We start from the raw sequence: 17,793 nt of genomic DNA on the forward strand, positions 1-17,793 counted from the left end.
GTGATAAATTTTTATTGTGTTTTAATTGGGACAAGCACTTTAAACTATGCATTAAAAAAAAAATAACAAACAAAAAACCAACAGGAGAAATTTGTGCTTGAAATAGTAAATTTATGTTCACCAAATTTGACTAAACCAAAAAAGAAGTTTAGGAACACAACAAAATGTCACAATATTCTCACAATACCTTTATTTTTAGTCGTGGTAAGTTTAGGTTTGATATATTATTATTTTATTTATAGAAATGTTATCTTCATAATATTTTCATAACAAATTCTAAATGGCAAGTTATTACTATTTTAAAATGGACCCACGATTGATATCATTTTTTTATCTATTAATAATAGCCTACCTATGATTTGCTGTGAAATTAATGTTAAAATGTTGTGGACTTAGCATTTTTTTATTTGATCTATAAGAAACTGACATTTCAATAATTGTGAAAATATTGTGATAACAATAAGTATTGCAATTGTCACTACCTAAACCTATACTTTAGAATTTATAGCATGACCGGCATGTTAAAATCAAGTTTACCTTAACACAAACATGAACCAACCTAAACTGAAAGTGCTTATCAAGAATTGTTTCTTGTATTCTTGCTTATTTCTTGCATAAAAGCCACAATATACAAAAATGATAAAAACCTTGAAACTTCATTTCATTTGAATTTGGAAAGATTACCACTTGGCTGAAACGTCAGGTATTCATGTAAATATTACATAGCTAAACGTTTAGCAAAACTCTTATTACAAGCCTAACCCCAAAGACATACAACTAGAGTTCAAAACAAACTAAGGTTCTGAATTATATCTGTGCTCAATGATCAAGAACATCTTAATTCTTCATATACAACAAAAGAGCTAAACTATTATACAATAACAGGAAAAAAAAAAAAAAAAAATCTATACATTCTAACAAACAAAAATCACGGAATCCTTACCACCTCTAATACTCTCACTGCTTCCAAGAAGAACCTGTGCATTGAAATATAATAGGATGAGCTGCGAAGCCTAGTAAGGTTTTAAGTTTCATGAGCCTTTAATAAGAATGCATGTAAATCTAATATTTTATAGATATGTCAGCTTTGATAAAATAGCCTTCATACTATTCACGTTGTTCTTAAAATAACTTATGAACTTTCAGATAAAAATACTTCATTTTCCTTTCATATAATAATAAAATAACATAATAAGGAACTTAAACATAATTCAGTAACCTTATCTTTGAATAGACTATAAAATACTTTATCATAAACTTCTCATCAAACTTATAACATATTCAACAAACCTTTCTTATCATCATACTTTTCTTATAATTTCCAAATAACTTAATAGCTCATTTATAATACATACTAGTTAGTCCAATTGTAAGTCTGTAACAACTTTGGGAGGCTTCTAACACAATGTGCTAGTCATCTAGCATTTCCCACAATGTTAGGTAATCCCGGAATCATATCATAATACATATCTTCAACCATGGGAGTAAGTTGACATCTTCCACAAGTTGGTCGTTACCAACAAAGGCGGGTATAGCAGAGTCAGACCCACTTTTAATGGCCAATCAGAATCTCCATGGAAATACCAGTACTATAACCCCTACTAACTGAGTTCACATTATAACAATGGAATAACTGAAAACTATATTTTTCTGATAACTTTGCTTTTACATAAATGTTTCACAACAGTAGCATATCTACTTCATTCTTAAATATTATATTCGTGGTATAAATAATAGCATCAATATGCTAAAATTATCATGTATATAAAATTGAACAACTCACAAACGTATATTTTTCTTAAATCATGCTTATATGTAATATCTCTAATTAAAAATATTAATGCATAATAGTTTTCTAAACAATTTTAATACTTATCAAATGCACATGTCACATATCCCTTACTTGAAAACAAAAGACGTAAGAGATTGTACAAGAAAAGCTCAAGTGTCCGTATTCTCATTCTCATCACTTAAATAAAAGGCCAAAACTTATTACTGACAAACTTTTCCAAAGTATTTAAACTTATACATGAATCATAACCTAACTCTCAAACTCAAGAAAATCTTCATTCTCATTACACAAGATTTTCCAAAGCACATGATACATTTATAAAACACATTATGTACCCAAACCATAAAGAAACCAAGGCATAAAATTTATCTATGATCCAAATATACCAAACGATAAGCATATTAAGCTATAGCTCAAAACATTCATCCTAACTTGAGAATTAAATTCACAAAGTCACGTGTATCATATGTTGTTCACTGCTCATTTCAGCAGCATACGCCCCATTTTTAAAATACAAATGGGTTATCCATACACATTAAAATGTTATGAAATTTTACAAAACCACTCCCTTGGATGTCTAGTATATACCATAACAATTTCAGAGTAAAAGAATAAAACTATGATTTATTAAAAATCATATAAGGCAGCATGCTCAAATCTGTCCTGACAGAATTTCTTGCAACTTAGAAATTAAACGATTATTTTTATATTCATCCAAATGCTATGAGACCATTTCCATAATAACCAAGTGTGTCTTATAATTCTAAAAACTACTCCTAGCATCCTAATTCATAGAAAATGATTTAATACAGATTTTTCTTTTTGTAGACATCAAATCTGTCAAAGTGACAATTTCAGCATATGTTCTTACAAAATCATCAACTAATAGAAATTGCCCTTCATTTCATTTGGATATTTTTATACCTATACTATACATATTAAAATTCGATAATAGCATCCAATAGACCACAATATCATCAATCTTTCAAATTACTAAAACAAAATTACAAGTTCAGCTTCTAAAATCATATTAGAGAATAAAGAAGGGAAAATAAACAAAACAATTATACTATCAAAATACCCAAAATCAAATGAGGTTTTAATTACTTACCCACAAACTTTGAAGTTAAAACTTTAGTGCTACTCTTTCAGTTTCTTCTTTAGAGAGAGGTATATTGTTTCGGTGAGAAAGGGAGGGCTGTTGGCATGAAGGAAGGTGTTGCCATTTCACAAGCAAAGAAAGAAGCAAGGTTTTGAAAATATTTAGAAAAGTAACATCTTGAACTTTTAAGGCTTGAGTTCGGTGAACAAACTCAAGCCTCAGTGGCTTGAGTTCTCATGGAGATACAAGGAGGAAGAAGAAGAAGATACGAAGATCTGAAGAACCCAACCCACAAAGAATTTTGTTGGGAAATTAGACCCCGGTTGATAAAATTAACAAGTTTTAAACCCAAGTTGTTAATTGGATTTATTATAAATAAAACTTGTTAAAACAAACAAACAAACATCAATATCATGTCAAAATCATGCAGTGGATAAATAAATAAGACAAGATATGATAACCTAGGAAAACCAATAAAAGAAACTAGTTTCACAGTAAAAAACCTAGGGGGAAACCTTCCCGAAAAGCAATCCGCTATAGTAAAGAGAAGTTTCAGATCTAGTACAAAACCTTTATCCCTAGACTCTACAATTCCCGTAGATGAACTCACAGCAGAAACCTTCTACCGCTTCAGAACCTCTAAACTTTTCAATATATGAATGCCACCTTTTGATGCAGGAATCTCAATACATGACTAACCAATTACGCGGATTCCAGTACGCGACTTAATTACCAACTAGAAAAAGATTGTTGACTGCAAAATTATTCACTTCATCAACAATGAAGATCAAAAAGCACTTGGTTACAAAACTCTAAAGTACAAAAGACGCAATAACTTCTTTTAGAGAGAATAAGACAATCGGTCACCTTTTGCATATGTTCTCCTTGTCTTCTTTTATGTAACGGCCTTTAAAATAAGCTTTATATAGGTCTAGGGTTGTGAGAAAAGAAACCCTACACATATATGTCATCATGGGCTGAAAATCATATCTGAAAATCTGAAATTCGTAAAGCTCGATAGATAAGGTGTCGAGCAGGTGTCGAGGAACATCTCAAACAATCCACCAAGTGTCAAGAAGCTATCGAGGAGACAGAAAATTTCTCGATCGATCGACTAGCTATCGAAAAGGTGTCGGGATTGCGATAGGAAACACCTTAAGAGGCTCAATAGATAGTCTAGCTGTCGAGAGGTGTCAAGCAGCTATTAAGCTTTAAAAACTCAGCACTTCTTCACTTGTTTCTTGGATAGACTTGATGACTTCAACACTTGATCTTGAAACAAGGTTTTTTGAAGTATTGAACACATCCTAAATCTACCCAAATATAAGTAAAGTGCGTTTTGTCAAAGGATTAGCCAATTACACAAAATATGTCCTTAACAAATTTGAAGATCTGAACCTGTATAGTACACCAGCCAAGGCATGGAAGAGTGTCGATGTGACTGGATCTGGACCTTACACGTGGAGTGGCTGTGAGCAAGGGAGAGGAAACATTGGCTACAAGATTTTATCCTTAGCCCGTGCCAAGGGCATGACTGTTTTGGGAAGGAAGTAAGATATGTATCTAACATGGGTACTCAAGCACTCACAAAAAGGGAGATAGTGACCTCCTAAGGTCAACAACTATAGAAACACCCCTTATTAACTGAGTGCATGTTAGACCATTTCAGGGACACATGTATGTCACTATCACCTACAGTACTTCTGATGTCCCTCTCATTGCTCAAGAGTTGTTCCCTAGGTAGTGGCAGAGTCACCTATCCTCATGCCACAGTGCTGATGTTGGTGTACTCTCTCTCCTCCAGTCACCAAATAGTACCTTAGTTGTAGTAAGGTCCAAAATAAGAAAATGATGACTTGACACCTGTCTTTGTACTCAACCATATTCCTCAAATTCTAAGAGGAACGTGCAGCTGGACTATTAGGGTAAAAACCCAAGTAGATCTTTAGAGAAGATAGTAGAAAGTTGATAAGGAAGTAAGGTAGAAAACAAGGTCTCTCTTTTTGAGGAAGAACATCCTTATTGTACAAGAGATACCTCTTTTTCCATACAATACAAAGCTGAACAAAGTAAGAGTGATTCTCTCTTACTTAATCCATGGTTTTTCATCCCTTTCCTAGGGTTTTTCATGTACATCTTGTGTCCACTTTACATTCTTGCAATCACTTTCTTCTTCTCTAGACATTATGATGTCAAAACTTGCATTTTTGTCACTCATGATCTTTTTCATCGAGATGTACTGTTAGATAGTTTATTTACTCTCTCATATAAGTTCAAATCTAACTTGCACGTACAAAACCCAACCTAGGAAAAATCTAAAGATCTAAAGAACCAACCCAAAGAATCTAAATATCTGAAGAACCCAACCTACGGAGGAATAAGAATAACTCAACCCATGGAGGAAGAAGACAGAGGAAGAAGAACTCAACCCACTGAGGAAGATCAAAGGAAAAAGAAGACGAACAGAACAAGTGAATTTTATGCAACAAAATAGGAACTCAAGTATTTAAAGCTCCAATTCTAGGTGGATTTTATGCAACTTGAGTCTTACAGACTCGAGTTCCATCTTTGAACTTGAGTTTTGAAGTCTCGAGATACTAGTCTGCTACATAGTTTGCAAACATGACAACTAACTAAAATGTTTAAAAAATAAAGCTAAATACAAAAACAATTCCTTGGAACAAACCTTGATAACTTCTCCCCTGTCATCCCTTGCTACCATAGCCAGGGCTGTGCAAGACTCGGCTAAGCTTAGCATTAAACCTTAGCATAAGCCGTTTGATGGATGCAGTGAATGCCCATTTCGCCAGCAAATGAGTACCAAGAAAACTTTATCCTAATTCCTAACTTCACTTATTACCATAGCTAGCTCTCATTGAGGATGTAGCTTTCTTGCAACTATTATCACTTTCGGAAGTGTTTTTATTTTTAACATTACCTTCATAACTTAAATTAAATGACGAAAAGTAACCATTGTAGAAATACCACTGATGATGGCATACCAAAAAAAAAAAAAAAAAAATCCCCATTTCGGCCGTGTTTAATTTGTGATATTGTGCTTGCAAGTTACCATTGTAAGTTTGTAACTGACAATATATGCATGGACATTCATGATGCAAAAAGTTATAATATTTACCAGATTACAATAACACAACATGAATTGTTTTCTTTCAACTCACATGTTAACTAATTTTTTCAACCTAAGTAATCCGACCTAATCCACGTAGTTTAAAAATGTATTTTAAAGTTATTGGTTTTATTTATTCAAGATCTTGATACTTGATTATGATTTACTTTGATAATTCTTTTTATAAAGTGGGAATATTGTATCAAATTGTGTAAATTGTAATAATTTATTGAAAAATGAGTTTAAATATTTTAATAAGAGTTCTCTTTTTTATTAGGCTTGAAGAATGACTCTAACTCGATGAACCAACCCAGCCCAATCCTTAGGTATTGGTTTTATTTTTAGAGCTGCCATGGATTGTGTTAGCAATTTCTCAACCCAATGAGATTTGGCTGGGCTGAAAAATATCATAAACCCAACCTTAACTTAACTTGACCCATTCAAACCACTTGTTGTTGAGAAAAAATAAAAATTAAAGGGAAATGTTAACCAATACCATAGGGCATTGGTTAACTAATACCTTATTGGAAGAATAATAAAATAATAAAAGTTATTGATAATTTTTTATATTTTTCATAAAAGTTATATAAAAAATTTTCTATTATAATTTATAAATAATAGTTTTGAACGCATCCGTTAACATGACCGAAAATTAATAATGAAGTATGACCGCAAAAGATTGGCACGGCCTGCTGGACACTGGACAGGTTATAAACTTATAATGGACGCAAGACATAAAAGTTAATGCAAAAAGCCCATCGGCACTTTGATTGTTACTTGTTCCTCAAAAGCACACTTGGATAATATCCGAGTGTCAATTAGCCCATTGTAGTTACCCGAAATGACAAGCCCACTTAACATATTACATATAGTATCTCTCTTTGCTTCCCCACAATGCAAAGATAAAACTTAATAAATCCAACTACATTGAAGTTTGGTGGATTCTTCTTTTTCTTTTTCTTTTTCCTTATAGTGTCTTGTTATGTGAGTATGACATGACATTTCTTTCTAATTTAGAGGTAATTTGATCAATCCTACCAACCTAGCCAACTTATTAAAACCATATATAGATATTTGAATGAGAAGTGCTATTATGTTCACGACATTTTTATAACAAATTTTAAAGATAAGTTTTTACTAGTTCTAATTTGAACTCAACATTAGAATTATTTTTTTACCCATTAATAACAGTTAGTAATAACATGCCACTTAAAATTTATTGTAAAAGTGTTGTGAAAATATTGTGAACATAATATTTTTCTAACCCAATTCGCAAAGCAACTTGGCCACACATACATCCATCAATCTCATAAATTTCATGGGCTTTTTAACTTTAGGGCTCCTCTCCAACTTTTAAGCCCATCGCATTTGACATTTCTAAAGATGGGCTATGACTCAGTTCATCTTTAAGCATTTTCGAGAATTAGACCAGGTCATATTATATAGCCGTTAGTTACCCACTATTGTACGTGTCCCCATTTTTTTGGTAGATACAGACTTTGGATTCTTTTTGTTAACGGTAAGGAACTTCCCCACCAAAGTATAGGTCACACGGCACCCATTTTACATTACCAACTGAATGCGACACATAGCCTAAGGTTTGCTTGCTCTTCCTACCGCCACTTCCCAAATTTCTCCTATACTGTTTACTTTTGACTCAAATACCATACGTATCCTTATAACTTTTGCAATTTACTCTACCATGCATCAATTCAGTCTTACATTTTCTTCTCAAAAAAAAAAAATTCAGTCTTACATCTATATCCCAATTTATTATCATTATTTAATAAATAAATAAAAATCAGTCTTACATCCTAAATAATTAGTTGCTGCATGTTGACCATGGGTTGTAAAATAGCATTAGTGGTTGAAAAGTTTACTAAAAAATACGTGATTGATTAACATAATGAATAAAAATTCAAACTAGCAAAATTGTTTTAAAAAAATTGGAGAAAATCAATCATAGTTTAATTATAATTTATTTAGTGTTTGATTAATTTAGTAAAATAAAACTTGTGATTTTTGGGTTTTAATTTGTTTCAAGTAAAATTTTATATTTTTGAAAATTTGAAATTGAGATGATCATGAGGATGTGAAATTAAAGCCTTTCAAAAGTTGTTGTGGCAATACAAAAGAAAAATCTTAAAGAGTCTCTATCAACTATAATTTAATCAATATTTGTTTAGTGTTGGGTTGCATTCATCAAATAAAACTCAAGATGTAGAAGTTTTGTTTTGTTTCAACTTTCAACTTTCAACTAACATGTAATAATCAAACCAAAATAAGTATCACATAAAATTTGCAAAATTTATGTTTAGGTTACTTTACTTAAATTAAACTCGTGATATGTGAGTTTTAATTGGTTTCAATTAATGCTAATGTGACAGCACATGAAAAAATCTTAAGAAAAGTCAACCAAACATAATTTAATTAGTGATTGTTTGGATTTGGGTTGGTTTAAATCAAATGAAATTTATAATAAACAAGTTTTAATTGGTTCTAGCTAACATAGAATTTTTTTTTTTTTTTTTTTTTACAATTCTATGTGAAAACATTTTTATAATTAATTCATAAAATACTAATAAATAAAAAAATCAAACCATATAATTTGTTAGAAAATATCAAGAGTATTTAATAAAACCTTGTTTAGAGAAATGAAGCATAATTTTTAGAATTTATTTAGTATAAAGTTACATCCTTTAGTAAAAATAAAAAATAAAAAATCATACATCATGAGTTTTAATTGTATTTGGTTAAGCTGCCATGAGACTCGTGGCAACACAAACAGGAATTCCTAATGAATTTTCAATTAAGTATAATTTAACTAATATTTGTTTAGTGTCAAGTTACTTTATCCAAATAAGACTCATGATATGTTAGTTTTAATTAGTTTTAAATTAAAATTTTGACCTGAAAAAATTAGAGATTTCAATAGCAATAAATAGTAGTACAAAAGAAAATCTTAAAGAGTCTCAATCAACTATAATTTAATCAATATTTGTTTAGTGTTGGGTTGCATTCATCAAATAAAACTCAAGATGTAGAAGTTTTGTTTGGTTTCAACTTTCAACTAACATATAATAGTCAAACCAAAATAAGTATCACATAAAATTTGCAAATAAATACTTAATGAATATAAAAAAAAAAAAAAAAAAAAAAAAAAAAAAAAAAAAAAAAAAGAAGGAAGAAGAAGAAGAAGACAAACTAGAGAATTTTTTATTAAAAAAGATTCGTGAAATATGAGTTTTAATTGGTTTCATTTAATCCTAATGTGTCGGCACCTGAAGAAATCTTAATAAAAGTCAACCAAACATAATTTAATTAGTGTTTGTTTGGAGTTGGGTTGGTTTAAATCAAGTGAATTTTATACAGTAATAGACAAGATTTAATTGGTTCTAGCTAACATGGAATTTTTTTTTTTTTTACAATTCTATGTGAAAATATTTTTATACTTAATTCATAAAATAGTAATAAATAAAAATTCAAACCATATAATTTTTTAGAAAATATCAAAAGTATTTAATAAAACCTTGTTTAGAGAAATGAAGCATAATTTTTAGAGAGTTAAAAAAAAAGCATAATTTTTAGAATTTATTTAGTATTGAGTTACATCCTTTAGTAAAAAAGAAAAAAAAAAAGTCATACATCATGATTTTTAATTGTATTTGGTTAAGCTGTCATGAGACTGATGGCGACACAATGGGAATTCCCAATGAATTGTCAACCAAGCATAATTTAAGTAATATTTGTTTAGTGTCAAGTTACTTTAGCCAAATAAGACACATGATATGTTATTTTTAATTAGTTTAAAATTAAAATTTTGACCTGAAAAAATTAGAGATTTCAATAGTTAATGTAGTAGCCAAGGCGAATTATCATTGGAAAATTCTAAGAGCATTCACATCAGTCTCACAAATTTAATATTTCAGCAAAAAATTATCTAAACTCAACCGAAACAAGCGTGCATTAACATTACTAAATTAATTAAAGTTTTTAAAGAGGATAGTCTCATCACTACATGTAGTGAGTCTCTATCCTCACTAAATTAAATTTCAATGTTGATAAAGTATTAAGACTGAAGTATGTGTATGAAAATAATAGATAGCTAAACTAGCAAAAGTTAAGTTTATTTTTTAATTAGTTTAACTAAATATTTGAGGAAACTGATTTAAACGCTTTAATACTTATATTTTACTATTATGGCATCAGACTCCTACCGGTTTTTGCAACAATGACCAATTTGGCCTAACATATTGAATCTTTGAAACAGCCCACATTCTTTTAAAAAAATGAAAATGGTGATGACTTTTTTGTTATCTTTTATAGTTCTATTAACAATCATAATAAAATTAAAGGTTAATTACAATGAAGAAACAACAAATAAGAATTTAACTTACCAAATCACTATTCGGGTTAATTTCATTTGTGCTAAAGATAATAATAAAATGATAAGATTTTTTTTTTTTTTTTTTTTGAGAATGATGGATTTCATATATAAATAGGTGTCATGCAGTATAAATCCTATATATTGCCATGGCATATGTTGATATTAATTACCTCATTAAGAGTGTCCTTTCGCATAAATTTTTTTTTTTTTTTTGATGAAATAAATAACTTTGTTTATGGTTTTTCATAGATGACATACTTTGTGCATAATTATCTAAGCTCTAATCCTATCAAAAAAAAAAAAAAGGATCTAAGCTCTAAGGATTATTGTTTCCTTAAAGCGTAGCACAACAAGCAAGATATAGTAAGTTAGATCACATACCTAGTGTAGGGATGAAGGGCCCAGATGTGGGTATTGAGCCGTGGGCCGCGCCCAAGGACATCAAATAGTCCGAGGACAGGTAAATACTAATGGAGGCATACAAGTTAATAGTTCGTGAAAGAAGTCTGGTCATAAGGGACTGGAAATGTTGTCCGAGGAGAAGTACCTCCTCGACTAAACAGAGTAGAGGTCAAAGGTCCGGCCCTTCATCAAGAACAAGGCAACAGATAATCATGCTGGCCAGGATAAACATTAGATAAGGATAAGACAAAAGAGAGTTGGGAAATATCTAAGAAGAAAGCTGCTACCACCACATTGAATGCTCTGCAGCTAACTCCTTGACTGCATTAATGTGGGGGTGATACCTGAACAGTAACATTTAGCCTTACAGCAACCCACAAAAACTTCAGAAAGGTGCTAATGAGACAAATATCAAAGTCAGCAATCTGATCTACACGTAGAGGGCTAGGATGAAGTAAGGAAAGGGAATATAAAGGAGAAAAACCCCATTACAAGGGGATCATTTGATAATCTAAGAAAAAATCACTGTAGACTGAAGAACTGTATCTTTGTATAAGTCTAAGAGAAATATATAAGAACAGCCTTCCTCGGACTTGGCCAAGGAGGAATTTTCTTGTCCAAAACTGTTTGTTTTATGCTTTCCAGTAGTAACTAACTTACCGTGAACATTGTCCACCTAACTCATTGAAAGTTTAGTTTCAAGTCCATTCTCTACAAATTCATTGTTTTGGCTGACCTTTCATTTGGGCTTTGGGAGCAAATCCAACCCTTACACCTAGCATACAAAAAATTTTTAGGATTCACTCCTTTAGTGTTTGATATACTCTGCCATAAGACATTATCATCATAAGCGGGTAAAGGGTCTTTTTTCCTACACTACAAGTGAAATGTACTGATTTCTTAATCCATAAGCAGATAACAAATTGTCAAATACCATATTTAAACAAACGTTAACATCTTAAATAAGTAAAGTATTATTTTTTCTAACACTTCTCAATAAGTCGATAAAACATGAACAAATATTAATTACTCATTAATAATATGTAAAATATATTGTCAAAAGAGAATTTTGTGGATTGAATTATTATTATTATTTTTAAATCACAAGCTCATAATGGGAGAAATTTGATATTTTTACATTACCCAATTTCAAAATTTTCTATGAATGAAATTGTTAGTGATAAAAAATTTTATCGATGGGGAGAATTTTTCCTATTATTAATCAATCTTGGGTCTTTGAGAATAGTGTTCAATTTTATATTTTAGTAGGGATTGATTTTTAACTCATAATTTTTGGGATAGAACTCAATTAATCTAAATTTAAAAATTAAGAGTTTTGTTAACGGGTGTTTTTAGAAAAATTATTAACAAATTATTTAAAAAAAATAACAACACTTTTATAAAAAATAAAAAATAAAAAATATCAAAACACTAATTTTTTTTTTAATATTTTCTTATAAAATCTTTCATAAAATTGTTCAATAATAAATGCGACATTGGTTAATATTTTTCTTAAAAATAAATAAATAAACAGAGACCAAGACGATGGCACTATTGCAATTTCCAACCACCAGTCGTGTCAAATTCGGGAATTGGTCCAACCGCCCAGATTTTTCTCCCATCCCTTTCAAAACCAAAACGGTAAAAGGTAACTCACACACCAGCACTATCCACCGGCTATTACCGGTAACTTACCCGTTCAATCTTTACGTTTTTAAAACCTCGTCGTTTTGCGCCTTTCTCTTCAGTCTTCACTTCTCTCCGCTCCTCTGTTTCTTTCTCTCTCTCTCTCTCTCTGTCTGCTTCTAAAAACCTTCATTCCATTCCTACTCTCACCGAAAATTCCTTGACCATTTTACCCTCCCCAAAAATTTCACTAACCAAACAGAACTTTAGCTTGAAGTGCTTACCATTGTTGTTCTTTCAGAGCTTAAAAATCAAACTCCAAACTTCAAAGTTCAAGGTTCAAAGCTCATAACACTTTGCATTTTGAAAGTATTTTGCAGTTTTTTACAAACCAATAATGTCTGTTGCTACTGCTAAACCGGTTTCCGAAACCCGGTCCATTCTCGGACCGGCGGGGAACAGAGTTAGGGTTTCGGAAGAACCGAAGCGGAAATCCGACACCAGTACTATAAAGAAGCCACAGCGTCCGAGAAATCCGGTGCCGGTTCCGAAAATTCCGGAACCGGTCGTGCGGAACAACGGCTCCGTCGACAGCTCGTGCTCCTCGGACTCTTCTTCCAGCGGCGGTTCCTCGGCCAAGAAATCGGCGAGTTCTACGAAGTCTGTAAGGCGTGTAGGGCTTAAGGCTGCGAAGGTTGTTCCTGATAACGTTGTTTCGGCTACATTGTCGCCGCCGAAGATTTCGGGTCCTCCTAAACGCTACGATTGGATAACAACTCATTCTGGTAAGTCAGTTGTGCTCGTTTAAACACTTTTAACTGTTTTTTTTTTTTCGGAGAAACCTATAATATGTTAATACTATGAGTTAAGGAAAATGATTAAATTTTTAAAATTTGAGAAGATGTGAATATGGTTGGTGTTACCACAACAACATAATAATTAAAGAGTAACGGTTTATTTTATATTGTTACACACAATTGTATACACACTTTTATTTTGTACTGAAATCGTGACTTCAGTTCAATATGAAAGTGTGTGAACAGTTGTGCATAACAATCAGTGTACACCGGCATTTATCGATAAATAAATAAATAAATAAATATCTGAATTACTTTTGTTTGTAAGCGTATATGAATTATGATATGATATGTTATAATAAAATTTGTGGTAACTTAATTAAGCATGAATTTATGTTAAAAGATTGAGAGAGAGGTGTGACGGCATCTAATAAATGTGAAAAAGGGGGCAGGTGTGTTATGGTGAGGCATGGCATGCTATTGAATTGGACTTTGTTTTGCGTGTTGTCAAAGTACAATATTTAAAGTGTTTCCTTTTTGAACAGTTGAATGCCCTTTATAACATGAATCATGTTACTGCATGACATTGTTTAATAACTGCGAACATCTGAGAGAACTGTCTAGAAAGTCAATTAATGCATTTATGTGTAAGAGTGTACATTATGTTTTTAGTGTTTTTCATAAAAAGGAATCAGAAAATCAAATCTGGGCTGTTTTCAAAATTCACTGCCATACATCATACGCGTTTTTCCTATATGGCTGAAGAACAGGAAGCTATAACTGGTTCTTATAAAAGAACAAAACAAGCCCTTAGCCTAAAGGTTTTTTCCCTTCCTCGTTTCATGAGGCTGTTGCTTTTCACTAATAATTAGTTGTCACTGTTCACCACCTAAACTAGCTTTACTTTAAGACAGTTGATTTGGGTCTGCTTTATGTCTTTCGCTTTCCCTTTTTAGCAAGATGGGTGGAGTGTTTCTTTCACATAGCATATTAACATGGTATTTCTTTATGACTTAAATAGAAAAGACTTGACAAAGTTAATAAGACTTGGTTAACAAAGATGAATAGGACCTAGCCAATTAAGGGTTTATATGTCATGTATAGCTGAAGATAGGAATCATTAAAGTGGCAGGGTTAGAAACTTTTCTTTGGGGGATTGTGGTTATGTAATTTTACACATAAGGATTCATTATAAATTGAATCTTATTGCCCTGCATCTAAAATAATAAATATCACAAAACTACAAGATGTTGTCAAATATCACACCACACCGGGTATAATGTGTATCTCTTGGTTACTGTTACACCACTTAATAATTTTGTATTGGATTAATATTATTAAAATCTCACTGTTAGATTACACATCCTCTTTATTTTGAACACACATGCTAATTGGATATTATTTACCATCTGATTAAGACTCATGCTTTGCGTATAATTTTAAAGTTCAAAAAACTTGAAATTTAAAAATTTTATAGTTGAAATAGTTATTGATCTCTTATCATCTTGATATTTTGGAAGCATGGAGGGTATAGAGAGACAATGTAATCCAATGGTGAGTTTAAAAAAAAAAATTCATCCAATACAAAATTATTGGTGTAATATTAAGAAAAGTTACACCAGGTACATTGTGAACCCACCCAACTATATACATCATCACTTGACATATAATTTGGGAGGATAAAGACTTAATATTTTTTGGGTATTGTCTATAAATATGCTTAGGCCAAATGCTATTTTTCCTAAGGATTACTTGAAATATAACTATATTACTATGAGAACAAAGAATTTGAGTGGCCATGGTGTACGTGTGGCTTCGCTACTGAGTCGTTAATTATCTCTTTTTGGTGGGGATTGTGTGAAAAAAATCCCAAAGAAAACGGACAAGATCAGTAAACTAGTTACAATCAGCAGAGAAAATGGATTCACTTCTAAAGCTTACAGCAGGTTGTAATATCAGTGTAGGATATTCATTGCCTATCCAAATTGTTGGAGTAAGCCATGCCCTTCTGCTTTAAAAGATATGGTACAGTATTGGTTTCATCTTGATTATACAACAGTGCGACTGCCAAGTCTCAAGTGTTCAATAACACTACCAGAATAGACATGGTCAGTTACGACAAGGATGCATGAGTGATAGATCAACCTCCACTTAAGTCATTTTTGTGTGTTTGTTAAGCAATATCCATGTATTTTTGAAGAGACCTAAAGCTTGATAAAAATGGATGGTCTGTTGCATCTAATTTTCTAATTGCAGCATTTTTCTATTTTGATATGATAATAATATTTTTTCCTCATTACATTTTTAACGAGTCTACATATAGGTTTTTCTTTTATAAGTCAATTGAGATTGAAATAAATGACCTTATGTTAATGTACGCTTTAATTCCTGTACATTATGGGTTCTAGTTATGCATCTAATTCACTAGCAAACTCTATGTATTAGAAGTAAAATCATGCTGCTATGTATTTCATTTGTAAGCTAATCTGATGTAACTCACCTAGTTGGTGCTTTTTTTTTTCTTTGCCACAGACCCAAATTATACTTCTTTCCATGATGAGGAATGGGGGGTTCCAGTTTATGATGATGGGAAACTGTTTGAGCTACTTGTCTTTTCACAAGCATTAGCAGAATTAAGCTGGCCAGCAATTCTTAACAAGAGAGACACATTCAGGTTTTTGTTTCTGCTCCCTCTATTTACTAAAGCGTCAAACAGGGGGGGGGGAAGCTACATACAAATAATTTGATGTTTGTTTGTTGATTTATTTGGCAGGAAACTTTTTGAGAATTTTGACCCATCAACCATCGCACAGTTTACTGAGAAGAAGTTGATGTCCCTGAAAGTAAATGGCAGCCTGTTGCTATCTGAACCAAAGCTCCGTGCAGTTGTAGAAAATGCTAAACAAATGCTTAAGGTAAATCAGGTCAAGAAAAATGGGTTTTACCAAGCAATGATTATGCATTTGTTGTCCCACCCACCTCAAATTTTTACTTGATCGATTTTGGATTAAGTGTCAGCTTTTCTCCAATCTCCAAAAATTATAATCATTTTTTGTTTAAGGTAATAAATAATCAGGTCAAGGTTATGGGGTTACCAAGCAATGATTATGCAATTGATGTCCCACCCACCTCAAATTTCTACTTGATGGATTTTGGATTAAGACATCTTTTCTCCAATCTCCAAAACTAATAAACTGATTTTAAAGCTTGCATAAAAAGGTGAATCTTGATTTTCCCTATGTAAGGTTTGAATCTTTGTCCTAACTCCTCTTTCGGTTCTATGAAATTGCGCAACAAAGTCAAAATTGTAAAAAACATTACAATCTTTTTCTAAAGACAATAAAGTAGTGCCAATGATGGAATGATGGATCTATGTGAAAGTCTGTAACAACTTTCCAACCTCCAATAGTTATGAAAAATGTTAGTAAAAACAATTATGCCTTTTGCATTATTCTTATACATATCCATATTATTTACTCTGGCAGGTTCAGCAGGAGTTTGGTTCCTTCAGTAATTATTGCTGGAGCTTTGTGAACCACAAGCCAATAAGAAATGGATTTCGTTATGCACGGCAAGTACCTGTCAAGACACCAAAAGCAGACCACATAAGCAAGGATTTGATGCAGAGAGGCTTCCGTTGTGTTGGGCCCACTGTTGTTTATTCATTCATGCAAGTAGCAGGAATCGTCAATGACCATCTCTTAACATGCTTCAGATACCAGGAATGTAATTCGAATCTCAAGAAGGATTTGAAACCCAAGATTGAGGATACACAGGTACTGACTGATGCTCTGGATAATACATGCTAATGTGTTGCCTGAGCTTTGATATTGTCCTGACTAATCACACAAATCCAATTAATTAGGAAATTTATCGTAAGAGAGGCGAAGAGCAAAAAGTCTGCATAGTGTCGTTTTTAAGTTTTCTTAAATGCTATAAAGAAAAATTCTCCTTTGATGTTGTTTGATAGTAAATGCACCTTCACCTAAGACTTCTCTCATGTTTAGCTCATCTTTATAGTGTTAGGATACCATTTGTAAAAATTCTTGTTAGGGCAGATGCCATAAACTTGCTGTTCTCATCATTTGGTCTTCTGTAATTAAGTTCCATTGTTATTATGTTTATTCCTATGCAATTTGATGGTTTAGTGGTTTATAGTGCCTTCTGTTGTGTCTGGTCCCCTCAAGTTTGAGCTACAATAGTGAAATTTTTGGGTATGATGTGAAGAAAAGGGACTTTTTCTTTTCTTTTGGGGTGTTCTAAACGGGATACATGAGATCCCACAAAAGAAAAGGTAACAGAAAAACTCGAGGCTCCACATATATCTCATACTATTCTTGCTATTTAATTACCTCCTTTTAACGCCAATAGTTTCACACAAAAGTTAGCTTGTGCCGAAACCTCTATGTGACATGCTTTAAAACGAGCTTATAAGAGACGAGTATGGGGTGCCTACAATGTGATCGCCAACTCATCATATAAATACTGATAATTAGGAATCCACCTCAAGATTAATATCCCTAAACCTTGTGCTGTGTATTGGTAACTCATGTGAATGGT

The 17,793-nt window shown here is 32.0% G+C and overlaps 1 protein-coding gene across 1 annotated transcript; it reads left to right on the forward strand.

The window, feature by feature from the left end:
• Nucleotides 1-12,558: 12,558 nt before the first annotated feature.
• Nucleotides 12,559-17,386, forward strand: LOC115992891 (probable GMP synthase [glutamine-hydrolyzing]). Its single transcript, XM_031117137.1, has 4 exons — nucleotides 12,559-13,221; nucleotides 15,766-15,907; nucleotides 16,007-16,148; nucleotides 16,719-17,386. The coding sequence occupies exons 1-4, from the start codon at nucleotides 12,834-12,836 to the stop codon at nucleotides 17,040-17,042; spliced, it is 996 nt and encodes a 331-aa protein (XP_030972997.1). The 5' UTR covers nucleotides 12,559-12,833; the 3' UTR covers nucleotides 17,043-17,386.
• The last annotated feature ends 407 nt before the right edge of the window (nucleotides 17,387-17,793 follow it).

This window comes from Quercus lobata, chromosome 1, assembly GCF_001633185.2.
Source record: "Quercus lobata isolate SW786 chromosome 1, ValleyOak3.0 Primary Assembly, whole genome shotgun sequence".
Classification (NCBI taxonomy): Eukaryota; Viridiplantae; Streptophyta; class Magnoliopsida; order Fagales; family Fagaceae; genus Quercus; species Quercus lobata.

Excerpts from the sequence above, each read along its gene's own strand:
- LOC115992891 (XM_031117137.1), top strand. The coding sequence starts at position 12,834 with ATGTCTGTTGCTACTGCTAAACCGGTTTCCGAAACCCGGTCCATTCTC. Across the intron at positions 15,908-16,006 it reads AACAAGAGAGACACATTCAG|GAAACTTTTTGAGAATTTTG; the intron begins GTTTTTGTTTCT and ends TTTATTTGGCAG. Across the intron at positions 16,149-16,718 it reads ATGCTAAACAAATGCTTAAG|GTTCAGCAGGAGTTTGGTTC; the intron begins GTAAATCAGGTC and ends TTACTCTGGCAG.